We start from the raw sequence: 27,512 nt of genomic DNA, 5'->3' as shown, positions 1-27,512 counted from the left end.
TGTAACAAGATACTTAAAAAAGGCTAGATACAAAAGTAGTTAAGCTGCTCACGAACATTTAAAATTTTCCAAAATGTATCTTCAATAATCATGATCTTATAAAACATTTTACAGTTATCAGAAAGTGCCCAGGCTGAGTTTACATAACTGAAATACCTCGGTACAAATGTCTAGTTAGAACTGAAGTGCAGTAACCTCCTGACTGACTGCATTAAAATAGGGATACAAAGAAAAAGAACTGATTGTGATAAAATATTGTGCATTGGCCCCATCATATGTACAAAAAAGTGCCCTCACTTAAATGAACAAATTACATGCAAAATATTAGTGATATCATTTAATGTCCTAGAGCTCAATGCAGCCAAAATCAACCGCAATAAAAGTGGTTTTGATAGGTAAAAGTGATTTCATCTCTAAGATCTGAATGTCAAGAACTTTTTTACAAGTTCCATATACATGATACACAATTGCAGCCAACCACAAATTAAACACCATAAAAAAGTTAAAATGAAAACACAGAACATACTTAATTTTTTATTTTGAAATTCCCTATTCCCTCTATACAAGAACCTTTGCTGAAACACTTTCCACAAAGGCAGCAGTGAATTTTCAGAACATTTTACATTTTTTTTTCTCCCTCAGCAAAAAGATAAATCACAGTGTAAATTATATTGTTCTGCTGTCATCTTTGGCTGGGGTTAGACCCAGAAGTTGTTCACTAGCAAACCATCATAGCCGAATGTTGCTAGTGCTCCCTGGGCCTTTAGGCTACAAACTCAGCAAGGAATGTTTGCATTTAATCTCTTCTGAAGTACCACCAGGAGGGTATGACAGCATTAACTTCCATAAACTTTTATAGACAAATGGAAAAAAATCTACAAAATTAGCTAGTATTATTACACAGCAATACACACTTTTTATACTCTACACAAAACCAAAATTCTTGGTCTTAATGGCGAGTAGCAATTTCTGTTTGAGAATCTGTTTAGAGGAATAGAGTGGGACGTAAAGTCGAGAAATGCAAGTATTTGCAGTGGGAAGATGCTGATCATCTGGTGGTCTTATTGTGATTGAGGGCATAGGCTGAAATCCTTCTTCGCTGGCTGGCAATGATGGGCTTGATGTCCAAAAGTAAACCTAAACAGGAATACAGTAATTACAATTGTGGCTTTTCATAAGCTAACATTCAATCCTTAATTATGGCAACATACTTGTGTACACAGAGCCCTATTCTCAAGTTAAAAGCAACAAGGGGGTATTATTTTGCACTGAGTTAATTTTTGTGTATTAAAAAGGAAATGGATTAATTAGCCCATTTAACACATTTTTTAAAACATAAAGAAAAGGGAGGACACTTAGCATTAAAAGAGAAAAAGTGTTGCATATATAAAATGTTGCATGACTCTCTGTCTCGGGGCTTTAGTCTTCTCATCCATAACACGAGACTGCAGCATATGGTCTCCAGTGGCCTTTGCTGCGGCTAACTCTCAGAGGATATTTGCTGGTGGGGAAAAGGCGCAAGGCCCCCAACAAAGGATAGGGTCCTAGGTTCAAAATTCATATAGCTTATTTATTTATTTATTTATTTTTTGACAGGCAGAGTCCGTTGGTTCACCCCCCAGTGGCTGCTACTTCTGGTGCACCGCGCTGATCCGAAGCCAGGAGCCAGGTGCTTCTCCTGGTCTCCCATGCAGGTGCAGGGCCCAAGCACTTGGGCCATCCTCCACTGCCTTCCCAGGCCATAGCAGAGAGCTGGCCTGGAAGAGGAGCAACTGGGACTGAATCTGGCGCCCCAACCGGGACTAGAACCCGGGGTGCCAGTGCCGCAGGCGGAGGATTAGCCTATTGAGCCGAGGTGCCGGCCCATATAGCTTATATTATTTTCCATTTTATCTCCTAGCAAAATAGCACAGAACCCACTGGTACTACATTGAGATACAAAATATTACAATAGTAACTGAGTGCTGAGAAACATCTACCACACATCAAAAAGCAAGTACTGGCCACACTGAGCTTTACAGCGTTTATTTTGTACAACAGTGAAAATAAAAGATGTTCAATAGGGCAGGCATTTGGCCTGCTGGTTAGGAAACTGCTTTGGACTCCATGTCTTCTGAGTGCCTGGTTCTGCTCCTGATTCCATCCTCCTACCTGGGGACTCAACAGGTAATGGCTCCAGTAACTGGATCTCTACCACCCACCTACATGAGAGACCTGGACTGAGCCCCCACTTCTAGTTTCGGCCTGGCCCAGTCCCGGCAGGCATTTTGGGGAGTAAACCAGTGGATGAGAGCTCTTTGTCTTTTTCTGTCCCTCAAATTAAAAACAAAATAAACAAAAAATACTAAAATAATGTTAGCTTTTATTTTACTTTCTTACTTAAATATAATAATCTAGGATACATATCTTGTAACATTTGTTTCTCTGAATACATGCCATTCCTCACTGATCCACTCCTCCACACATACACGCCCACTCTTTTGTTATAGTAAGATACTATCTCTTAAGGAAAAGCTGTTTTGAATATAATAATTTGTAGTGCACAACTAGATGATGGGGTACATCCAGTTTTCCAAAAAGACTACAAAACCGAATTTATTTGTTGTATCCTGACTCACGTTTATATGGAAAACCTCATCTAAAATACAATAGAAAAAGTATTTCTCCTCAAGTATCAGGGTCTACAAAATCTTCAAAGCACTATAAAAGAGCTGGAAGGCACTCCAGTGATAAAGCCGGACTAATGCATTCTATTTTACAGGAGAAACAAGCTTAGTGCCGTGTTTCTCCAAAGATGAGTATGCTTAACCTGGGTAGAGGCTTACACTGCTGGACCTCCCAGACTTTATGATTATAGAGACTGGAGGGCCTGTCAGCATTTTTATTAGTGAACTATGTTCCCCAGCGGAGAAACAAAACACATAATTCTTATCCAACAACCATGGACACCTATAATTCTCAGGACTGGGAGAACTATTTGGGAAACCCTACCATATTCTAAGGTGCTCAGATGCATCAGGGTAAAACCAAGAATATGCAAAGTACAGCCTCCCAAAGAGGGAAGTACAGTGGGAGGAGCAGCCTCAAGACACATCTGAAGTCCTAATAATAGATTTTTGATAGGAGTTTAATGAGTGATTCTCACAAATTAAAGCTGCTGATAGAGTATTTTAAAGGAGATTTTTTTTTTCCCCGTAAGAGTGAATGGTTAGCAAATTTTTCTTCCAGCAGAAGGCAGAAACTACAGTGAGATTTAACTTAGCCAACCAAACTGAGGATACACTGACTCTTTAAAACAAGGCTTTAGATAGCCAATCATTTCTACTTTTGTCTTTGGCTGGTCTTACATACTATTCATGGGCCATGTCCTAGGAAAACAAGGTGCCCTCATTCTAAGTATTGACCACTTGTAGTAAAACCCCAAATAAGCCCATCAAGCGATCCTGAAACCAATTGGCACTGTTAGGGAATTTAGGAGCCACAAGATTAAGAAAAGCAAATGGTGACTAATTATATCAGACCTACGTGGAGAACAACCTAACTCAAATTACCAGGATGGCTAAGCCAAGAATAAAATCAGATGGCAGCCAGAACTGCTGACAACTTACCTCCACAGTACAGAAATACTGGATGGCTGTTGGAATCAGCTGAAGATTCAGGAATGCTAAAAGCTAGAATTCTCCTCTAAACCCCTCTCTCCCATAATAAGCTTCTGCTTGAACTGAAGGTAAATGGTAACCTGCAAGCTTTGTGCTGACCTACACAAGTAGTTATTTCCCTTCTTTTAAATAAGATGGAAGATCTATCTAGAAATTGGATTTTTATACGTTCTACAAGTGGTCTGGTTTTGATGACTACAAACTTAGGCTGATTAGATAGGGGAAATGCCCCAGGGAGCCATGAAGGACAGGAGTTGTAAGGATTTTCAGGGTTTTCTGAGTAAGCAATGTCCCTGAAATTTCTACAGAGTCTGGAGCAAGCTGACTTTCAAGATTATTAAGAAAGGTTGATTTGAACTTCACAGACTTTTCACTAAGATGAAAGTTTATGTTCTCGGGGCCCAGCAATTCCTGGCTGCTATACTTCTGATCCAGCTCCCTGCTAATGCACCTGAAAAACCAGCAGTAGTCCTTGGGCCCCTGAACCCATGTGGGAGACCCGGATGGAGCTCCTAGCTCCTGGCTTCGGCGTGGCTTGTCCCAGCCCCAGAAGCTGCTGCCACCTGGGGAGCGAACCAGCAGATGGAAGAGCCCCCACCCCCCACCTTTCAAAACACAATAAACTTTTTCTAGTACACATATAAAAATCAAGACATGCTCAGAAATGTTGCAAAGGCTTGCTACGAGTCAAAATAACTGACTACCCAGTAGGTCCTGTTTATTCACAGTTTTACCATGCACAGTTTGTTACCCTCCATCAAGCACAGTTCAAAATTATTAAATAGAAAATAGCAGGAATAAACAATTCCTAAGTTTTAAATTCTGTACTCTTCTGAGTAGCATGGTAAAAATGTCATACTTTCTGATTCCATCCCACCCAAGATGGGAGTGCTCCTTAGTCTAGGGTCTCTACAATGTTTATGCTACTCACCTGTGGTCACTTAGTAGTCAACTTAACATCAAGTAAACTGCTCATTATCACAGTGACTGTATTCAAGGGGCGTTTACTTCACTGAATACTGGCTACAAAGCACCAGAGTGAGGATGCTGCTAATCCACATATGTCAAAGAGACCCATAAAGTGCCTCCTTTAAGTAAAAAAGTCAGTGTTCCAGACTCAAAGGGGAAAAAAAATCATATCCTGAGGTGGTTTAGAGCTACATTAACAACCAATCTTCAACCAGTGAAATTGTAAAGCAAAAACAAATCTATGCTACCTTTACTGCCATACCCCAAACTGCCACAGTTAGGGTTCACTAAGCGCTCAGTTAAGAGGGAAAAGGCAATACATGAGAGGATTCAGTACTACTGGTTGTTTCAGGCAACCAGCGGGGATCATGGAACACACGCTCATGGCCACGAAGAGACTAGGTAAGCTGGTGGCACCATGCGGGACCAAGGACAGCACATTACATATTACATTAACAGCTCACATGCACTTCGTGACTTGGAACTCTAATAATGCTTTGGGTGCTCTGCTACATAGAAAAACAAACACCTCTTTTATTTTGGACTTTTCTACAGTTTCTCCACCCGGAACTATAACAGTTACCAACTCAAATGGCTGTCATACCCAGTATTTTAAAATTCTATATTTTCTTCTACAACTTTTATGGCATTTTTAACTTACAAGATCTTGTCGTTCTGTCATGCTCATCTTCTCTACTATCGACCAGAACCAACGCTTGAATTGCAAGAGCTTTTCAGCATTTTCCCCTAAAAATGAAGAATATAAATTCAATATGCAATATTAGTTGTTGTATCCAATGGGTTAAGCCACTGCCTGCAATGCTGGTGTCCTATATGGGAGCTGGTACTATATGAGTACTGGCTGCTCTACTTCCTATCCAGCTCCCTGCTAATACACCTGGGAAGGCAGCTGAAAATGGCCCACGTCCTTGAGCCCCCGCTCCTGGATGGAGTTGCAGGCTCCTAGCTCTGGCGTGGCCCAGCCCCAGCCACTGCAGCCATTTGGGGATTTAACCAGGAGATGGAAGATATCTTTCTCTTTGTGTCTTCCTCTCTGTAACTCTCTGCCTTTCAAATAAATAAAATTTTTTAAAAAGTACTGCTAACTTGTACCAAAAATAGATATTAAAATGTTACTTAAGTATGGGGGGGTTCTAATTTCTAACATAGGAAATCATGACTTTGCATAATATAAAAAACTCCATTAGTTAATCCTGTCCCAAACTGAGCCAAACACGAAAAATGAGACGCTGGCCTCAAAAATGAAAATCACCTGACTTTAATCCTATCTGTAAATCAGGATTCTTCTCATGACCTTAAGCCACTGCTTCTCAAATTTTATAGTTATAAATCACATGAGATCTTGGAAAAACCCTGACTCTCGTTCATTCACGGAGGCTGGCTAGGGAGCAAAGCCAGAGGTTCTGCATTTCTAAAAGACTCAGAGATGAGGTCTGTGCTGAGTTGAGGATCATACCTGGCAAGGCCTTATGGAGCCTTTTTAGATATTTTATTTTCCATCCTAGGTTTCTGGTTTGTAAATGTGACAAGCTCTTATCAAATAAATAATTGAAAACTACTAAAAAAAAAATACTACAAACGTTATTATACTACAACCCATGTATCGCTAAGCATGAAGGAAAAATTTAAAAATTACCCAATTTCAACTTACTATAATTTGGGTAAAGTTGCTTGTAAAATAGGAAAAATAAGAAGTTGGTACTTTTATGTACGTAGTGATCATTGACTCTAAGTGTAACCCTTTCACAGTGAATGTGGAGCTACTGATGTCTCACTGTATAGTCATTTCTAAAAAGTCTACTCCTTGTCTCAAGGATTTTCAAAAGAAAGAACTGCAACAAGTCAAAGACTGGGACATTATTATCCTAGGAGGATTATCTCTACCTCTTCATTCCTCCTAAATTTGCATGTTCTTTTGTGCTGTCATGTCTCTATACATGAGATTATGATCCAACTGTACAAAACAAACATCATACAATCATACTCTTTGATCAGGGAGTTTAACAGACATGAATGAGGAAGGACCAGTAGCAGAACTGTCACACTGATTAATTTTCCTTAACCAGTATATATAAAATCTTCATACATACTTTGCTCACTGCAAAATTTCTACTTGCACAAAACTAAACTAGATATTAAGACCTAGAATTAAGCAATAAAATAAAAATTAAGAATAGCCTAATACCAGACCATCAGAATACTGCTTTACTTCAATCATTCTTTAAAAAATATACAGCATTTCCCAAGTCTTATGGACAGAGACCAGAAACTCTTTATTTCTTAAGTAAACATTAAAACACATTTCCTACCTGATTCATCATTGAAAGAGGTGAAACTGATGAGCATCTGCACGTTAACTTCACCACAGCCATTCACCAAAAGCCTAAAATCTTCCGCCGTTAAATCTTCTAATGAATTTTTTGGAAGCACATCTAGCAGACCCTTCCTCATTGCCTGAAGAATTTCAAAAATCATCCTTATGTTACAAACGGTACTTTATTTTCCATGGAGCACATATTCATATTGTTAAAGCCTGGTATCTAATCTTAACTGTCTTTAAAAATGTCCTGTATTTTGAATTTCTTTTTAACAGAGTCCAAAGAAAGAAAGAAAGGGACAGAGTGGGAGTGGGAGTACAACGACACATGTGGACGTACCACAAGACATAGTACATGTATTGCAAGTTGAAAAATGACATAGTTGCACATAGTAACAGTTAGTAGTTAACTGAAAAAAATTATGTTAATAATCAAGCTGGCCATTGAATAAGAACAGGTACCATTTGTCAAAAATGTGTTTTTGTACCAGCATCCTAGGAACCTGACAGCAAATCTCTCATATTTAAGCTCAAACTCTACAAGCTTCCTGGGCTTGTAACAGGAATTGTTCCAACTACCTGAACACATTAATTCACTGAACTTTACCCTTACTTTGCAAAGGAGGGAGCCAAGGCACAACGAGTTCAATTTACTAACATCCTACAGCTAGGGGGTGCTGGAACCGTGGTCTGAATTCTGATAGTATGGCTCCGCAGCCTGTGTAGTGATTCCAGCACAGGTAGTAGAAACACTTCACACCACCAACCCTAAATTTACATCAACTTTTTATCCTGGCTGGAGGAAGAGAATAGGTGGCCTGATGCTGCATTTTAGAACCACTTAATTGCCAGGCTGGCCTTTACCTGATGACTAAGAACTTGGTTTTGGCAATACACCTGTTTTGAATGCCTGGAGCAATTAACTATGTTGTGTGAGAGTACCTAGATTATTTATGCAACATGATTTAAAAATGTGCTTTCCATTGGGAGTCTGATATTATAGTAATTATGGCTGGCTGTGCAGGCAGCAAATGCCTATCATTCTAGCTTCCAATTAAAAAACCTGGACCCTGACTCTTAAGTGGACTTCCCTTAGCACAAACACTGTACATGTACACATGTTGCTGTATTTTCTTCTTGAAGAAAGCAGCGTGTTCTTTCTGATACCTCATGTCCTGCCCCTAGAGAACTTTGCAAACCAGTACCTGAGTTCCTCTAAACTCTGCCTAATGTATTTTTCCCCCTGCTGATCTGCTCTGAGGCCTGAGTACTATCAGCAAGTCCCACAAGGCATGAGTGGCAGCAGCAACCCCAGACAGTACTCATTTTGACCCCATAAGCACCCTTTCCAAACTTTTGTTCACCAAAGCTACTTTCTCATGAAGTTAGGGTCAGTAGTCCTTACCTGAAATGCATGGGACAAAGTGTTCAGACTTTGAAATATTTACACAGAGTTTACTGGCTGCACATCCCTAATCAAAAAATCCAAAATCCAAAATGCTCCAAGAGCCAACACTTTGAGCAGACCATGTTGGTCCTCAAACAGTTTTGGATTCCAGAGTCTCCAAATAGGGATGCTCCATTTACAATTTTATTCCAAAGAAAATGAGGACTTGGTTTGGATTCTCAGATCTTGGTATAATTTACATGATAAACAAAGGTAAATAAATCTTGGTTTCAAAATGTTGGCCCTTTACAGAAAAATGGAATACAATGAGCATCAGCTTCCCGAGATCACGGACCACTTACGTGCAACGGCTGCTCTGCAACGACCAGCATCCTGTGCTCTGCGTACTTCCGCACATACTCGTACACGTTCTGGGGAGTGACCGGTGTGTTCACACCATTGGCAATGAGTTCCACCTGGGAAACATTCAGCAGCGCCACTGAAATGCAAGTTTGCCAAAAGAACACTACACTACAGTTCTAAAAGCTATTTCCTAAAAGTTTTAAATCTACAGACCATGCCATGCAAACATTTTAGGCTGAAATAAAATGTCCTCCCTCCTGCCTCTCAATCTGTCTCACTAATTCTTAATCCATCTCTCTCTCGCTTTCTCTCTCTCTGTTCATTTCCTAGTGTTTCATTTTTCTATGTACATATGCATCTGTCTTGCTTGGTTTCTTGGTCCTTATCCAATCCTCCTATATGAGAAAAGCACAATTTATTTTACTACACAATTGGAAAAAAACTGTATTTGCCTTACCTGTCCACCGCCCTCTTCTTTACACAAGTCAATTGCAAATGCCAAATCCATTGCTGAGAAAACAGCATCAGCATCCGAGCTCTGAGAAGCAAGGATCAGCTGCCGCAAACTCTCGTACATCACAGGGTCAAAAAAGGCAAAATCATGCCAATTGACCTAAGAAAACAATCACATAAAACTCAATTATGAAAGAAATATCTTCATTCAAATCATTAGTCAAGTAAACTGTATGACAAAAAATGTTATCTAATTTGAAAACACACAAAGTATTATCTCCTAATAAAAATATAACTACTTTAAAGAAAAAACGCAATAAATTTTTGGCTCTGACAATAACATTCAATTTTGAAAGCATAAAAAGTGTTAATATTTTTTTTTTTTTTTAAATTTTTGACAGGCAGAGTGGACAATGAGAGAGAGACAGAGAGAAAGGTCTTCCTTTGCCGTTGGTTCACCCTCCAATGGCCACCGCAGCCAGCACTGATCCGATGGCAGGAGCCAGGTGCTTATCCTGGTCTCCCATGGGGTGCAGGGCCCAAGGACCTGGGCCATCCTCCACTGCACTCCCGGGCCACAGCAGAGAGCTGGCCTGGAAGAGGGGCAACCAGGATAGAATCGGGTGCCCTGACCGGGACTAGAACCCGGTGTGCCGGCGCCGCAAGGTGGAGGATTAGCCTAGTGAGCCGCGGCGCTGGCCAAAAGTGTTAATATTTTGAAAATATTTGAGGAGAACTGCATACAGTTTATTTATGGAGCACAGACTATATGGAGCTGCTGTCTCTGAACTAGAAACACCTCCAGTTTACTCGACAGTGACTGTGAAATGTGACTGTGAAGTCCAAATGATAAACCAGCTGCTCCAAGGAATTCAGGAAGCTGCTCAAGGTCACATCCCTGGGTTAAACGTAAGCTGTATGTGATTCCATGAGCTAGTCACTAAACCTTGTTAAAGACCCAACACATCAATATTTTTATGTCGCCAAGCTTTGAGTTTCATTCATCTTTTACACAAGACCAGTATGATTGGAACACATGAAGACAATTCAAAATGGTCAGAGTTAAAAAAGGAAAGATATGTATATATGATAATATGATAAGCTTGTATTAAGAGAAAACAATATTCAGCAGTGGGTTTAATTAAAGACCTCTGTCTCTATCTGCCTCTCCTTCTCTCTCCGTGTAACTCTTTCAAAGTAAATAAATAAAACTAAAAAAAGAAAATTAGTAGGTCACAGATTTTTTTTTTTTTTTTTGACAGGCAGAGTGGACAGTGAGAGAGAGAGACAGAGAGAAAGGTCTTCCTTTACCCTTGGTTCACCCTCCAATGGCCGCCGCGGCCGGTGCGCCTGCAGCCAGCGCACCGCACTGATCTGATGGTAGGAACCAGGCTTATCCTGATCTCCCATGGGGTGCAGGGCCCAAGCACTTGGCCCATCCTCCACTGCACTCCCTGGCCACAGCAGAGAGCTGGCCTGGAAGAGGGGCAACCGGGACAGAATCCGGGGCCGCGACCGGGACTAGAACCCGGTGTGCCGGCGCCGCAAGGATTAGTCTATTGAGCCACGGCGCCGGCCAGTAGGTCACAGCTTTAACAATGCTAATTTATATCAGATGTGCAATGTACATTTCTGAAAAGTAATATATAACACCTATCTCATTTTATGTCAACTATAAAAATATTTTTGGAACGTTTGTTTTAAATCAAAAGCTCCATGGGGCCAACAACTGTGACATAGCAGGTAAAGCCGCCACCTACAGTGCTAGCATTCCATATGGGCACCGGTTCGAGTCCCAACTGCTCCACTTCCAATCCAGCTCTTTGCTATGGCCTAGGAAAGATGAAGAAGACGGTCCAAGTCCTTGGGCCCCTGCAACCACGTGGGAAAACCTGGAGGAAGCTCCTGGCTTCGGATCGGGTCAGTTCTGGCTGTTGTTGCAGCCAACTGAGGAGTGAACCAGCAGATAGAAGACCTCCTTCTGCCTCTCCTTTTCTAATTCTTTCAAATAAATAAATAATTCTTTTAAAAAAGAAGCTCCATAATTACCATTACACATTACTTTTAAAGCAAATGCCTCCCTAATAATAAAGAAAGGTATATTTAGTGCATTCTTTTGCCCCTCTGTGTACATTTTACCTAGACAGATTTTAATTAATTATTTGAAAGGTACAGTGACAGAGATTGTCCACCCACTGGTTCACTGCCCAAATGCCCACAATAAACAGAATTATTAGCCCAGGGAAAAACCAGGAGCCAGGAACTCCATCTGGGTCTCCTACAGGATAGCAGGAACCCAACTACTTGGGCCATAATCCACTGTCTCCCAGATGTCTAAGTAGGAAGCTGGATCTAAAGTATGGAGTAGCCAGGACTGAAACCAGACAATTCAATATGCCCCATTTGACATATACTTTGAGGTTGGAATGCTTTTTTTTTTTTTTTTTTTTGACAGCAGAGTTAGACAGTGAGAGAGAGAGAAACAGAGAGAAAGGTCTTCCTTCCGTTGGTTCAATCCCCAAATGGCCCAAATGTGCTGCACTGATCCGAAGCCAGGAGCGGGTGTTTCCTCCTGGTCTCCCATGTAGGTGCAGGGCCCAAGCACTTGGGCCATCCTCCACTGCCTTCCCGGGCCACAGCAGAGAACTGGACTGGAAAAGAAGCAACCGGGACAGAATCTGGCACCCCAACCGGGACTAGAACCCGGGGTACTGATGCCACAGGTGGAGGATTATCCTAATGTGCCGTGGCGCCGGCCATGGAATGCTCTTCTCAATATAATATTAATTCTATCCCACTAGCACCTGTTGTAACTGATAGTAGTGGAAAAAATTTATTGAGCACTTACTCCTTGCCAGACCCTGTGCTGTTTGCTTTACCACTTATGGGGGAAATATGCCTGCAGCATCAAGAAGATTTGTCTGCAAGAGGAGCCAGGACTATTAGACACCTGAACACTCTGCTATGCCATTTCCTCCTATGTAGAGATTTCTCCATGTCAGCAGATGTTTGAAAATTATTTATAATGGCTGTAATGCTTTAAAAGTTAATAGTAAGTCAATGTCATAAACAGGATATTAACATTTGGTTTCAATTTTGTGAGGGTCATCAAAATCACTTACTTTTCTACCAAGCAACACTTTAATGACATGTCTATTCAGTGTGATAGGACACAGCTCATTCTGCAACAGACATAATCCAAGAATCCTAAAAACAAGGAAATAAGAATTAAATCCCAAAATAATTCTAGAATACATATAACCCCACATACATAAATACACATATAATAAACAGAGAAACTCTCCACACCCTCATTTGTAACCAACCAGTATAAAGAATTTTTTAAACATATACTATAGAAAATTCCACACACTACAATTTTTCAAAATTCAAATATCAGATTAGAATTAGTTTACCTCCCAATGTTTCTGAAGCAATTTAGCCTTGCTTCTGTGTTTTTGCCAGGTCTTGGAGTATAAAATCCTCTTTTTCCAGGTTGGTAAAACAAAGGTGCATTGTCATCACCATCATCTGTATCATCTAAGTCCATATCTACCACACTTCGACTAGAGCCATGACGCTTTCGGTTTTCCTATAAACAGTAGCAGAGATTAAGCTCTAAGATTTATTTAGAGGAACCAGCGCTGTGGCATAGCAAGTAAAGTCGCTGCCTGCAGTGCCAGCATCCCATATAGCCGCTGGTTCGAGACACGGCTGCTCTACTTCTGATCCAGCTCTCTGCGATGGCCTGAGAAAGCAGCAGAAGATGGCCCAAGTCCTTGGGCCCCTGTACCCACGTGGAAGACCTGGAGGAAGCTCCTGGCTCCTGGCTTCAGGATCAGCACATTTCTGGCCTTTATAGCCATCTGGGGAGTGAACCAGCAGATGGAAGACCTCTCTCTCTCTGCCTCTCTGTAATATCTGCTCTTCCAAAATAAATAAAATAAATAGATCTTTGAAAAGAAAAAAAGATTAACTTAACAAAATGAAACTTAGGAATTGATTCTCTGAAATTAGTCAGACTGAATGCAGGTAAGCTGAGAAATTCATATTTAAACAAATGTACATGTGTAACACTAATGTTAAACTTTTTTTTAAAGATTTATTTATTTGTTTGAAAGGCAGAGTTACAAAGAGGCAGCAGTAGAGAGACAGAGACACAGAGAGAGGTCTTTCCACCTGATGGTTCACTCCCTAGATGGCTGCAATGACCAGAGCTGAGCTGATCCAAAGGCAGGAGCCTAGAGCTTCCTACAGGTCTCCCAAGCGAGTACAGGGGCCCAAGGACTTGGACCATCTTCTGCTGCTTTCCCAGGCCATAGCAGAGAGCTGAATCAGAATTGGAGCATCCGGGACTCGAACCAACGCCCATATGGGATGCCGGCTCTGCAGGTGGTGGCTTTACCCACTACACCACAGCGCCAGCCGCTAAAGGTAAACTTAAAAAAAAAAAAATTATTTGAAAGAGTTTCAGGGAGCCAGGGGAAGGGAGGAAGAAGGAGCAGGGAGAGGGAGATCTTCCATCCCGATTCACTCCCCAAATGGCCACAATGGCAAGGGCTGGGCCAGGCCACCAAAGTCAGGAGCCTGGAACTCTCCCACATTGGTGGCAGGGGTCCAAGCACTTGGGCTGTCTTCTGCTGCTCTGCCAGGTGTATTAGCAGGAAGATGGATCAGAAGTGGAGCAGCCAGGGCTCAAACAGGATGCCAGCACCACAGGCAGCAGCTTAACCTACTGTGCCACAACGTCAGCTCCTAAAGGTAAAACTTTTAACTCACCCATTGAACTATTATACACAAGCCTGTTCGTGGCTAAGTCTTAAGATCTCTGTTATTTAAATAAATCAGGTTAGTTTCTATCACCTTATCATGTGAAAGATATTTTCACTGGTTGTAGAATTCTGGACTGCCAATTCTTTGAAGCATATTAATGAGGTTCCATAGTCCTTTGGCCTATGATTTTTGACATATTTTTCCATTTATTAGTGTTTACTTTTATCTTATAGAGTGTGAGATCAATTTTTTTATAATTCCAACAAGTGGATCACCTCACAGTTACCATCTATTAGTTCTTTTTCCAGAACAATCGGTCTGTCTTTCCTGGTTCTTTATTTATTTACTAGATAATTTGAGTGAATATTAAGTTGTGAAACTCTGGATCTTTATAAAATGGTATGTTGCGTGTTGATTTGGGGTTGCGGTGGGAAACTTTGGTAGGCAATCAATCTGGTTAGGTTTTAACTGGGAATCTCCCCGTTTCTGAGCAATGGTTTCGATGCTAATTAAGCCTTGAAAACTTCTATCAAGCTCTTTATATCAAGCTCTCAAGCTTTTTACCTATGTAACACAGGGGATGGTCTGAGGCTTCAGTTTTTATTCTCTCCTTAGCTGACGCTGAGTAACAAGCATGACCTTTACCCTCCTGCCTAGAAAGACCCCATCCAGGTCATTTTCCTCTCCATTCACTTCTGCTACCATTCACTTCTCAGAATCCTCAGGCAGTTCCTACATGTATTATGTCCAGAGTGCTTAACTGCAATGAGTGATAAAGACAAGATTTTAAGGATTTGTCCCATTCTTCGCGGGCCTACCCTGTCTTCACCTGTTTCCATGCTGTAGTCACGTGTTTTATTTATAAAGACAGAGCTTCTTCCTAAATCTTATTTGAATTTCTTCATGATCTAAATTCTAAGTGGTCAGTAACAGCACATGTACAAAACATCCCTTACCTGTACCTTTTCTGAGGAGTCTAACAATCCAAGATCCAGGATGCTGTCAGCTCCATTTTCCCTAAACACATACACACAAAAACAAAAAACCAAAAACCAGTATTTTCACATAATTGAAACTTATGGAATCTAGTATGGGTAACAAATGTTAATTTATGACAGTTTGAGAAGCAATGATTTGAACAGCCCTTGTCTTGATTGTCAAGGAACAATTATTTTTTTCCTTAATGAAGATTGGGACTGGGAATGGGAGAGAGAGGAGGAGGTAGGGTGGAAGTCGGAGTGGGAGGGCAGGTATGGTGTATAGAATCACTATATTCTTCAAGTTGTACTTATGAAATTTATGTTCATTAAATAAAAGATTTCTTTGGGAAAAATGCTAATTTAAATTGCTAAGAATTTATAAAATACTTTTCAGTTGTTAAGTTGATATATACTTAAAGTGCTTACTGGTCTCAATGCAATTCCAGGGGCAGAGCAGTCAGTCATATCAATGTTTTTACAAACACCTCTAGATGCTGCTACATGTTTGATCCAAGGTAACAGACTAAAGGCTTTGTGACTTAAAGTAAAGCATCTGAAAATGCGGTTTTCATAGGGGTGCTTTCAGCTCAGAGTGAGCATTGTAGAAAAACGAAAGGTGGCTCAGGAAGCAATGACAAGAGTAATCAAATTCTTCAGTGTATTTAACAATTCTACAGTACTAAGAAATTTACTGTTCAATCCAAAAAGCCAAGTGAAAAGAGTCAATACTGTTTATTAGTTGCTCTCAATGGAAAAAAAAATTTTTTTTGACAGGCAGAGTTACACAGTGAGAGAAAGGTCTTCCTTCCATTGGTTCACCCCCAAAATGGGACTACGGCCGGAGCTGCACTGATCTGAAGCCAGGAGCCAGATGCTTCCTCTTGGTCTCCCATGAGGGTGCAGGGCCCAAGGACCTGGGCCATCCTCCACTGCAGTCCCAGGCCACACCAGAGAGCTGGACTGGAAGAGGAGCAACCAGGACAGAATCTGGCGCCCCAACCGGGACTAGAACCCGGGATGCCAGCGCTGCAGGCGCAGGATTAGCCTAGCGAGCCACGGCGCTGGCCAAAATTCTCCATTTCTAATACGTGGGAAACTGCCTCAGCTGTCTCTTGCACAGATTTTGAGACATCACACTTTGAAAGCACGGAAAGCCTTGCACTTGAGGGTGCAACTGTGAAGACATGGTGAGAAGTGCATAATAAACTGAGCTGGAACGCCTCCCACTGCACACGTTACCGTCCATGAGCAATAATGAGCTCCATGGCCTCATCCACTCGTGCTCGCAGGGAGTCTTCACTTGCTAGAAGCAGAAGCAGCTGAGCTGGGGACAATTCCAACAGCATGCCAGTGATTTTACTTGCAAAGGCCTGTCAAAGATGAACAACTGTTACTTGCCCACTCTTTGGAACCACTGTCTAAATCTACAATATTTTACTCAAAAGAAGAGGAGAAGAAATAAAGAAACTTGGATAACAGCTTCTGAGTCTCGGCGGCCGTTTAAGAAGCTGGAGGCTCGATCACAGAGTGCTCTGGATGTGCGCCGAGTGTACTCTCATTTGCGCTAGTTACAATACCGGCAGGACAAGCCTACTGAAGGTTTTTCTTATCCACGAATAAACAGAGACACACTCAATTTCCACACTTTTTTTTCTTTATCAGAAAGCCATAAATATCCCTTTCATTTAGGGTGGACAACAAAGAGAGGAACAGGGAGGGAAGATGTGAGGAAAAGAAAGATACCTATATTCAGGGCTAAGGACTTAGTCAAAGACATGCAACTTGTTTACCCTCTCTCTTTGGCTATAAAATATGTACACGTAGTTAAGGGCAGTGAAAGACAAAAAACACAACTAGTTTATGTTTCATATTATATGGAAGACACTTCTGGAGGAATGTTCAATATAAATATCTTCCTGCAATATTTTTCAGTAGAAAACTACTGTGTATTCCAGGTACAGCCTGCTAACACACAAATTCTGCTTCAAAGAGAAACAACAGTTTATGTAACTAGGAATACAAATAAATAAAATGTATAGGTAACACTTTAGCATGCAGGAACTTGCTAGAATGGGGACAAGGGAGGGTAGGTAGGGGATACATCAAGCTATACATAGTTTCTTTCTGAACACCACTTCATTCCCTTCTGAGCTTCCTCCTTACTATACAGCTTAACATAGACCTCAACCATGTGACTGATCAGTGGCTCACAATACAAACAAGCAAAACCAAAACCACAACAAAACACACACATTTGAATTCAAAAGCAAGGAAGTACCCTAGCCAGTTAAGAGGTAGCCATGTGCATGGTACATACTGGTTGCATCGCTTGTACCCGGGGATACAGCCTCTCTCCAAGCGCTTGCCGATGGGCTGGCAGAGGATCAGGATCGTCACTGGGATTCCCTTCAGAGGCTGGTCTGAAGGGCCGAGTGTCGATGGAGAGCTGTCTTCTGAAGTCTCTGTAAGAGGAAGACAGCTGTTATGAGTTCACGTCCTGTGACTACAAGGGGACACTGTCAGTACAACTAATAACACAGCTGGAAAACCAGTTTGCCCCAGTTATGGCACCAAGGTGGCAGAATGTCTAAATAGATGATCATTGAGAAATGAAGACTATGTAGATTTTGTCACTTGAAAAATCTATGAGCCAGCGCCGTGGCTTAATAGGCTAATCCTCCGCCTTTCGGCGCCGGCATACCGGGTTCTAGTCCCGGTTGGGGCGCCGGATTCTATCCCGGTTGCCCCTCTTCCAGGCCAGCTCTCTGCTATGGCCCGGGAAGGCAGTGGAGGATGGCCCAAGTGCTTGGGCCCTGCACCCGTATGGGAGACCAGGAGAAGCACCTGGCTCCTGGCTTCGGATCAGCATGATGCGCCGGCCGCAGTGGCCATTGGAGGGTGAACCAACAGCAAAAAGGAAGACCTTTCTCTCTGTTTCTCTCTCTCTCACTATCCACTCTGTCACAAAAAAAAAAAAAAAAAAAAAAAAGAAAAGAAAAAGAAAAAGAAAAAGAAAAAAAAAGAAAAATCTATGAATTTATAAAGTAGTCCTTAAACAATAATTTGATTCTAAGGGAGCAAGACTTCAAAGTACCAGAAATTAAGGTAATTCCTAGAAATCTTAGGCAAAATACAACCCATCCCAAAAATAAAAATCAAAAGATGTTTAAAACAAACTTCGGACAGACTGATGCAAAAGACAGAACATAGCAGACTCACAGATTGAAAATTGCTTTAAGTAGCACTCCGACCTCAGAATCAGTCCTTAAGGCCTTCTGGTCTGGCTGAAAAGCCCGTGATAACACTTCAGGCATGGAAACCCAAGACATTGTGGCAAAAAATATCCTACATGAAGGACACTGGTGCGTGAGAACCCAGTGGAAAGAAATGGCCATCAAAGAAGGAGTTACTTTTCTCTGAAGGGAGGAGGAGAGAATTTCCATTGTGCTTATGGCCTTGTCAAAATACTGATGAAGTTTGTGGAGTCCAAAAAAAAAAAAAAAAAAAAAAGTGGGGGGGGGGGGGCTTCCATAGCCTAGGCAGCTCATGTCAAGAGCCACAGGTGATTACTGATATCATACCTAACAGTGTTAATTATTAAATTAACAACAGGAGTCACTGTGCACTAACTTCCCATGCAAGACCTCTGTCCTCAAAGAGCTGTATTATAATTATGTCTAAGGGCTCCCAAAAGATGTATCATTCTTGGGTGCTTCTTTAAAATCAATTAAGTTTCTTTAAAAAAAAAAAAAAAAAAAGTGAAATTAACTTCAAGATACAATGACTTTGAACAGCCCTTGTCTATACTATTGAGGAACAGCATTTTTGTTGTACAAACTGTTGAACTCTTTACTTAGTATAGAGTTGGTCTTCTGTGTATAAAGTTAAATGAAAATGAATCTTAATGGAGAATGGTACTGGGAATGGGAGAGGGAGGAGGAGGTGGTTGGGAGGGCAGGTACGGTAGTGGGAAGAATCACTATTTATTGTGAAGTTGTACTTAAGAAATGCAAGAAGTCTGTATTCTTTAAATAAAAGATTCTTTGAGGGGAAAAAGGCAGAAATGCAATAAAAACTTTAAGCAATTATAACTTGAGAGGAACAAATAGTACCATTTCAATTGCCTCTGTGTTTTTAAAGCAGAACTTGTATTAGTAATAGTACGTTAAACTATTCTTAGTTACTATACAACTGTCCAAATATTAAAACTTTCATTTTCTAAAAAAAAAAAAAAAAGTCTATAATTGAGACATTCATTTACAGGCCTCCACTTTGGCCAAAGAGCTGGTACTCAAAAGTAAAATGAAATAAAACAAAATAAAAATTACCATACCTATCCCGGTCTCTCCGAGAACCTGCTCGCAAGCCACTACTCCTCCTCATTTCCCTTTCTCTTTCCCTTTCTCGATCTCTCTCTCCTCTGTTCCTTAATCTCTGCATTAAACCTAGAAAAGATGAAACACACACCATGGAGATGAATACAAATACAACTACAGTGCAGAGCATCACTAGGCAAGTAACAGATGGTCACTCAGCATTTGTTAAAGACACCTTTCCTCTTGTCATGTCAAAGTGGTGAAATGATTCATAGCAACTAGAACTGTGCAAGTTTTGTTGTAAGTAATGACATTTCTTCCATGATTAGAGTCATTTAAACATCTTTTAATTGTTGGTTTTGGGCACTAAAGCATTACTGCCACCAGAACATCGGCTATTATTATTTTTACATTGTTAAGCCTAAACCAAGACTATGGTACCCTAAAATAGCACAAAAATATTTCCGAAATAGTATGACTTTCCAGGTTTCCATATTTACATCTGTTAATTTCTTATTATCCTAGGACCACGGAAAGTCAAATGGTGTAATTGACGATGCAGGCCAGAGAGCCCTCCACCATATTTTCACCCTCAACTTTTCAAAAGCTCATTCACACTCGATGGTGGTTCACACTTGTAGAACCCCAACGACATACAGATGCAGCCTTGGTAAAATGCAGGATGCTCTCAGTAGCTCTGTAAGCTTCCTCTCCATTAGTTAACGATATTCATCCACCTGCCGTGCAGACACGCTTCTGTCCCTACTTGACACAAATCACCAGCTATTTCTCCAAAGTTTGTGTTTCTTTTTTTTTAAAGCTGTTATTTATTTATTTGGGAGGTAGAGTTGCAGACAGTGAAAGGGAGAGACAGAAACGAAGGTACTCCATCTGATGGTGCAACTCCCCAGATGGCCTCAACACCTGGAGCGGAGCGAAGAGCAGATCCAAAGCCAGGAGCCAGGAGCTTCTTTCAGGTCTCACACCTGGGTGCAGGGGCCCAAGCACCTGGAACATCCTCCACCGTCCTCCCAGGCCATAGCAGAGACCTGGATCAGAAGAGGAGCAGCTGGGACCTGAACCAGCAGTCCATATGGGATTTGTGTGCCGCAGGCAGAGGCTTAGTCTACTACGCCACAGCGCTGGCCCTCCCACGGTTTTTGTAATCGTCAGACGCTTAAATTTCCTATTCGCAATCTTAAAACTTAGGAAGAGCCCTAATCCCAAAGTTCTGGTTCTCAATGAGATAATGCACTTGCAGAAAAGCACAGTGGGTAAAGTTGCTGCCTGTGAGGCCAGGCTGCCACCCTGTCAGCATCCCATTGAGCACCTCTTTGTGTCCCAGCAGCTACTCTTCTGACCCAGCTCCCTGCTAATGGCCTGGGAAAAACAGGGGAAGATGGCCGCTGCCACCCATGTGGGAGATCCAGAAGAAGCTCCTGGCTCTTGGCTTTGGTCTGGCCTGGCACTGGCTGTCGTAGTCATGTAGAGAGTGAATCAGCAAATGGAAGACCTCTGTCTCTCTCTCTGTAACTCTTTCAAGACAGATAAATAAATCCTTTTTTAAAAACAAAAAAAGAAAAGGAGGAGGGGAAAAGTCTCACTAAGTTACACAGTGAACTTAGTGATGTACTCAATTTAGATTTGGTTGTAGGTTCCTTATCTCACTGGGGACCAAGTACAACTTTGTAAATCATACTCTGAATATACTGTAGAAAACAACATTTTCTTCTGAAATATCTCAATCAATTAAACACAGGAGTAGAACAGATACTGGAATTTTATATCACTACATATCTATATAAACTCCCATCCCTCAAACAGGTATTACTGGGAGAAAACCATATAACTCTAAACATTTATCAAAAGTAGTGCGGTAGTAAAAGAGCAATTGTTATATTGCCCATCATAGGTGGAACAATTAAATCAGTAACCTAGAATAAAACTAGATGAAGATGTAAAGGTTATATTAAAATTTCCCCATCATAAATACATTTAACCATGATTGCACTGATCTGATTAAGGAGGATAATTTTTATGTTGTGTGCAGAGTACTTACTTGTATGAGTACCTTTGTTGGCATTCTGGATACAATCTAAATTTGGCAATTTTTCACTTGACAAAAACGCTTGTGCAATGGCTGTGTAAAAGCTTCGCGCCACACCACTGCCCTCTCCTGGCTCGTCCTTAAATGTTACTTTTACCCTGTGTACAGCCATGGGCGTGGTAGCACATCTGCGGCCGAAGTGGTTGTTAAGCTGCCTCATAGTTTGCTGAATGAGAAGATCTCGATCTCGGTCAACCTATTAAAACACACCAGAAGGCAGTGAATCCGATGTCAAAAGTCACTTTGCGTTATTCTGTATAAAATCTGATCTCATTTTCGCTTTTCTTTGATAAGTAGCTTCTCAGAGGTTTATATGTTCTACAATAAACATCCTTAAAAAGCAAACAAAAGTTCCTGCACTAAATCAGAATTATGGAATTTATTTTAACTCTAACACTTTCTTTCAAAGGTCTACTGGAAGACAGTACTTTGTTCTGTTTGGGGTACATCAGAATAAGGTCCAAATGCATGAAAGATAAAAAAAAAAACCACACACAGAAACAAACCACCAACAGCAACAAAAAACACAACAGCAGCAAATGCCAGAAGATGGATATGAATTCCTTACGGACACACAGACCACCACAGGCATGGTGGTTGGGGATAACAAACTGAGAAAATATTTGCACTTTCTGTAACAAAGACACATGGACACTTCAATCACAAAATAAGTAAGCTAATTTTGGTGTAAAAAAAATTCAAATCACGTATACCAGGCATCTCCAAAATGTTTATGGAAAATGCATATTAGAAAATAACTATTCTTGGATTTCAAGTTTTTTGCACCATGGCAAATTTACCTTTTAATCCCATTTTCCATAAACTTTTTGGAACACCCTCACATGTATTCATCAATGTGTCTATCACCTGAAGACCCAAAAACATTTCCGAAAACCTGAAGAAAGAACAACTTAACAGAAGACGACAAGATATAAAGAGTTCATAGAAAAAGAATAAAAGAAAAATAACTTTTGAGACAAAAAATAATGCTTAATTTATTTGCTCAGAGTAAAAGAAATTCAAGTTAAACCATAATGGCACGTTTCTTTTTATAGGAAAACTTCTGGAGTCAGGGATTTTCATATTGACAGTGAAAATGCAAAATATATAACCACTGTGTATTAGCATCAGCTAATTAATATCTGGCAAAATGACACATGCCCTTTGGTCCAACAATTCCACATCTAGGTATCCATCTCAAAGACACATCAGAAAAAAGAAAAGCACACAGAAGGTTATTCACATCTGTAAGAGTGACTAGAAAGAAAGGCACAAAATGTAGTGTAAGCAACAGCTCTGAAACGAAGGCAGATTCTCGTTTTATGTGGCATTACGGTTTTATCTAGCGTATACTGTTAGGTGGGAAAAACAGGTGGAATAAAATGTATGCTATGTTTACGGGGCATGGACAGAGACAGATAATATGCACCTTGTATTTTTCTAAAGAGGGAGACAGAAATAAACTTTAAGAACTGAAACGGGCCTCAGAATTTGCCTTCTTGTAGAAACAAAATTGCAGATATTTTAAGTTAATTATGGAAGGAAAAAAAACTGTAAAAGAAATCAATCTCTGGCCGGCGCCTGGCTTAACAGGCTAATCCTCCACCTTGCGGCGCCGGCACACCGGGTTCTAGTCCCGGTTGGGGCGCCAGATTCTATCCTGGTTGCCCGTCTTCCAGGCCAGCTCTCTGCTATGGCCCGGGAAGGCAGTGGAGGATGGCCCAAGTGCTTGGGCTCTGCACCCGCATGGGAGACCAGGAGAAGCACCTGGCTCCTGGCTTTGGATCAGCATGATGTGCCGGCCGCAGCGGCCATTGGAGGGTGAACCAACGGCAAAAAAGGAAGACCTTTCTCTCTGTCTCTCTCTCACTATCCACTCTGCCTGTCAAAAAAAAAAAAAGAAAAAGAAAAAGAAAAAGAAATCGATCTCTAAAAACTAAAAGAAAAATGAAATAAATTGTCCCAAATGTATAGTACTGTAGCAAAACACACAAAGAATCTTTTCAAGTGACTTTAAATCAGGGTAATTTGACTGCATTTCTAACTTGATGTGATCAAAAGGACAAGACCAAATCCTATTTCGGAATGCCTGGATTCAAGTCCACCCTCTACCCCCGTTTCTGCTGAAGTGCAACCTGGGAAGCAGTAGGTGAGGGGCTCAAGGACTTAAGTCTCTGCCACCCCTATTAGAATACCAGGAGGTCCAGTTCCTGGATCCAGGTCTGGCCTGGATTTGCCCTGGTTGTTGCTAACGTTTGCGGAGTGAACCAGCAGACTAGATAATCTCTCTGCCGCTCAAAGTAATTAAAAATAGAAAGATTCCAGATCAACAAACAAAAGAACTCTGTGGTCCTAAATCTTGAAATGAAATTATCAAAATATTTAAATCCAAGCATACAGAATTTAAAAAAATGCTAAAACCAAAAAACTCATTTGTCATCTTTAGAGGATGCTAAGGCACTGACTAACAGAGAAAAAGTCACTATTCTAAATTTGGTGATTAATTTTTTTCTTTAAATTTTTAATGGTAAAAACATATCCCTGGCCGGTGCTGTGGCTTAACAGGCTAATCCTCCACCTTGCAGTGCTGGCACACCGGGTTCTAGTCCCGGTTGGGGCGCCAGATTCTATCCCAGTTGCCCCTCTTCCAGGCCAGCTCTCTGCTATGGCCTGGGAAGGCAGTGGAGGATGGCCCAAGTGCTTGGGCCCTGTACCCGCATGGGAGACCAGGAGAAGCACCTGGCTCCTGGCTTCGGATCAGCGCGATGCGCCGGCCGCAGCGGCCATTGAAGGGTGAACCAATGGCAAAAAGGAAGACCTTTCTCTCTGTCTCTCTCTCTTACTATCCACTCTGCCTCTCAAAAAAAAATTTTTTTTGGGAAAAAAAAAAACATATCCCTAAGCAAGATGTATTATTATTCCACATGTTTTAAAATTCATATAAATGGCATATTGTAGGCATAAGAAGAAAATCTAAATACCTTTACCTCTAGTGATAAATCTCTTGACTGCTGGTTTCTCAGTTTTTCCATTTCTCTACGGAATTTTGATTCTTTTACCTCAAAACCACCCAATTCAGTTAGGATCTTTAAAAAAAATGCATGAGAGAATTATTCTCTGAAATATGTTCTTAGCAGGCAGAATACAATTTAAAATACACGAAATACATACTGAGCCAGGTTCTGCTCCAACATCTTCCATGAACACCCTTCCGAAGAGTTCTAAAGAAAGACGCCACCGTCCTAGCAGCATATCATGGGAAATAACCATGCCCATGAAGCTGCACTGGGGCCTGGAAAAAGTTCAAGGGAGAGGAGAAATAATTTAGCCAGTTCCCAGAATTATCTGGCATCTGGTTAATGATACTTATTTTACTTGCTCTTTCAATATCTAAGGTGCTAAGTATTCCAAACCACATTCTCTCTAATGGAGAGCTCTTCCATAGCTTATTTACTTTTGATTTTTACTCCCTTATTCCTTCTGTCCTTTACATCTGGATATGTCTCTAGGCTGTCTCCTGTTTTTATTCTTCATTTTACCTTCCCTTTGTAAAGCCCAACGTTCATTTCTACGTAGGTAATTCTCCTTGGGTTCAAACTTTCTTAAGGAACCAGAATCTCTATTTGTTAAATATATGCATATAGACGATGTTCAATTCAAATGCAAAATGAATAAACCTCAGTATGGCTTCAACAATGACGCTGCCTTCTGAATTTTTTCCACTACTGCCACCTACTCTTACTGCCTGGACTTAAACAAATTGCAACTTTTCACCCCCCTGTTCCTCCAGAGTTTCTTCATCTTTGCAAAACTCCCTTTCCATCATGAAAGCCAACCGTCTACACTCCAGCCACTTTTACCTCACTAGTTGGTACTAGTAAGACCTCTCTACCAGGTCTTCCACCTTGAAGTCTTCTCTCCAATACTACCGCGGCTCAAGCCATAGTACCCTTAGGATGCCTGGGCCACCCTAGTCGACACTTTCCTCTTGCTTTATATGACTGTTAGAAAATGTACACATAGGGCCAGCGCCATGGTTCAACAGGCTAATCCTCCGCCTAGCGGCGCCGGCACACCAGGTTCTAGTCCCGGTTGGGGCACCAGTTCTGTCCTGGTTGCCCCTCTTCCAGGCCAGCTCTCTGCTGTGGCCCGGGAGTACAGTGGAGGATGGCCCAAGTGCTTGGGCCCTGCACCCCATGGGAGACCAGGAGAAGCACCTGGCTCCTGCCATCGGATCAGCATGGTGCGCCAGCCGCAGCGCACCAGCCGCGGCAGCCATTGGAGGGTGAACCAACGGCAAAGGAAGACCTTTCTCTCTGTCTCTCTCTCTCTCATTGTCCACTCTGCCTGTCAAAAATGAAAAAAATAAATAAATAAAAAATAAAAAAAAAAAAGAAAATGTACACATAGTACTACACATAATACTAGAGTACTATGTATATAATATAATACTATAGTACTATACTATATATGTAAATGTACTATGTGTACATTTTCTTCACCCAACTTATTAAATTCTTCTAGGCAAAAAATATTATGGTACCAAAAATTATAAAGCAGTTACGTCAACATATCACTTGCTGATTGTTCATACTGTGCCACAGGATGTATATGCTAACACATTTTTACTGAGTTAACAACGAACCTACCTCTTACACACAACTGCCACCTAATAACCTAGCAAAGGAGCCCAGCTAAGTCTGAGTCGGAAATCTAGCCACTCACATGTTCCCTCCCTTTCCTGAGCAGCTGTCATTCATTGGCCATTTGACATGGATACTTTAAAGTACTGAACACTAAAAACAAAGACAGGGGCTGGTGCTATGGCATAAAGCTGTGGGTAAAGCTGATGCGTGCAGGGCCGGCATCCCATGTGGGCGCTGGTTCAAGTCCCGGCTACTCCACTTCCAGTCCAGCCCTCTGCTATGGCCTAGGAAAGCAGTGGAAGAAGGCCCAAGTGCTTGGGGCCTTGCATCCACATGGGAGTCCCAGAGGAGGCTCCTGGCTCCTGGCTCCAGATTGGTACATATCCAGACGTTGCGGAGAGTGAACCAGCGGATGGAAGACCTCTCTCTCTCTCTCTGCCTCTCTTTTTCCCTCTGTGTTAACTCTTTCAAATAAATAAAATAAATCTTTAAAAAAAAATAAATAAAGACATAGAGAACTTCCTCACAGTGAAAAGAAAATCAGTAAGAAAACAGTCAGAAAATTCCCAAGTCCAGAAAACTAACTCTGCTATTCAAGCATCTGATAAACTAGGAAATCACTTCTACTATGTAAATATAGTTAAAATTTTATAGAAACTTTATAATTTTGTTCTTAGAAGAACATAATAGCTAAAAAGTAAAGAAATAATAAGGAAACTATTTTTACATATCAAATACCTGAAAGATGTCAGAGGCGGCCCCTCACTTTCAGTAAGTCCTATTTCCGCTAGCAAACTGCTTTTTAACTGTGCCGCCAGATCATGAGCTGATGGACCTGGTTTTGAACTCTCCGCTTCTTCCACCAGCATGGTCTGTTCTTCCCCTTCTTTTTTTTGCCGATTTTGCATGTTCATTACATTTTTTAGATTGGCAGCATAAGACATTTTAGTTGGAAGAACCTATGAATTTTCATATTTAAAAGTTATACACTAGAAAATAATAATTAGATTCTGTTTTCAACTTAGTTAACACGCCATTAGAAATTCCATGAAAGTGAAGTAACTCACAGCTCCGTTCTGAAGCAGCAATCTGCTCTAACACCCAATCCAGGTATTCACCACAGTCTCCGAGACCTTGCAAAGGAACCTCTGGACTGCCTGTGGTACTGAAGTCTCTTACCAGTTTCACTACTGTATTCTCCTCTATCACTTACACAATAAAAAATATTCTATAACTGTATCACTTCTATGACTGTTTTTAAAACAGGTTGCTACGTTTTCAACGAAGAATGAAACATTAGAGTGTCATGTTAGGCTCTCAAATACATCTGAAAACTAGATCTGCCACTTCACTAGCTGTGTAACCACCGACACAATCACGTGAAATTTATCATCACTTCAAGGCTCAATTTCTTAACCAGGGAAATATTGCTTTCTGCTCAGAATGCCTGAAAAGGTTCAGACAGCGCCCAGGAGACAGAATTAACATCAATAATTGTTAGTTATTAGTAATACTATTTTA

The 27,512-nt window shown here is 41.1% G+C and overlaps 1 protein-coding gene across 1 annotated transcript in view; it reads right to left on the bottom strand.

Annotated features, from left to right (window-relative positions):
• Positions 1 to 395: 395 nt before the first annotated feature.
• The window catches only part of UBR5 (ubiquitin protein ligase E3 component n-recognin 5), a 147,121-nt gene continuing 120,004 nt past the window's right edge, over positions 396 to 27,512 (bottom strand). Inside the window, exons 45-59 of the mRNA XM_062188161.1 lie at positions 26,730 to 26,950; positions 24,517 to 24,637; positions 24,333 to 24,431; positions 21,298 to 21,541; positions 19,256 to 19,367; positions 17,240 to 17,384; positions 16,162 to 16,292; positions 14,899 to 14,959; positions 12,586 to 12,761; positions 12,292 to 12,376; positions 9,174 to 9,329; positions 8,716 to 8,829; positions 6,959 to 7,103; positions 5,290 to 5,375; positions 396 to 1,137 (exon numbers count right to left, since the gene is read on the bottom strand). Of these exons, the coding sequence (XP_062044145.1) occupies positions 925 to 1,137; positions 5,290 to 5,375; positions 6,959 to 7,103; positions 8,716 to 8,829; positions 9,174 to 9,329; positions 12,292 to 12,376; positions 12,586 to 12,761; positions 14,899 to 14,959; positions 16,162 to 16,292; positions 17,240 to 17,384; positions 19,256 to 19,367; positions 21,298 to 21,541; positions 24,333 to 24,431; positions 24,517 to 24,637; positions 26,730 to 26,950 (2,109 nt within the window). The 3' untranslated portion in view covers positions 396 to 924. The remainder of the gene's footprint in view (positions 1,138 to 5,289; positions 5,376 to 6,958; positions 7,104 to 8,715; positions 8,830 to 9,173; positions 9,330 to 12,291; positions 12,377 to 12,585; positions 12,762 to 14,898; positions 14,960 to 16,161; positions 16,293 to 17,239; positions 17,385 to 19,255; positions 19,368 to 21,297; positions 21,542 to 24,332; positions 24,432 to 24,516; positions 24,638 to 26,729; positions 26,951 to 27,512) is intronic.

Source organism: Lepus europaeus, chromosome 4 (assembly GCF_033115175.1).
Source record: "Lepus europaeus isolate LE1 chromosome 4, mLepTim1.pri, whole genome shotgun sequence".
In the NCBI taxonomy this organism is placed as follows: domain Eukaryota; kingdom Metazoa; phylum Chordata; class Mammalia; order Lagomorpha; family Leporidae; genus Lepus; species Lepus europaeus.
This window is presented reverse-complemented; position numbering and strand designations above follow the sequence as displayed.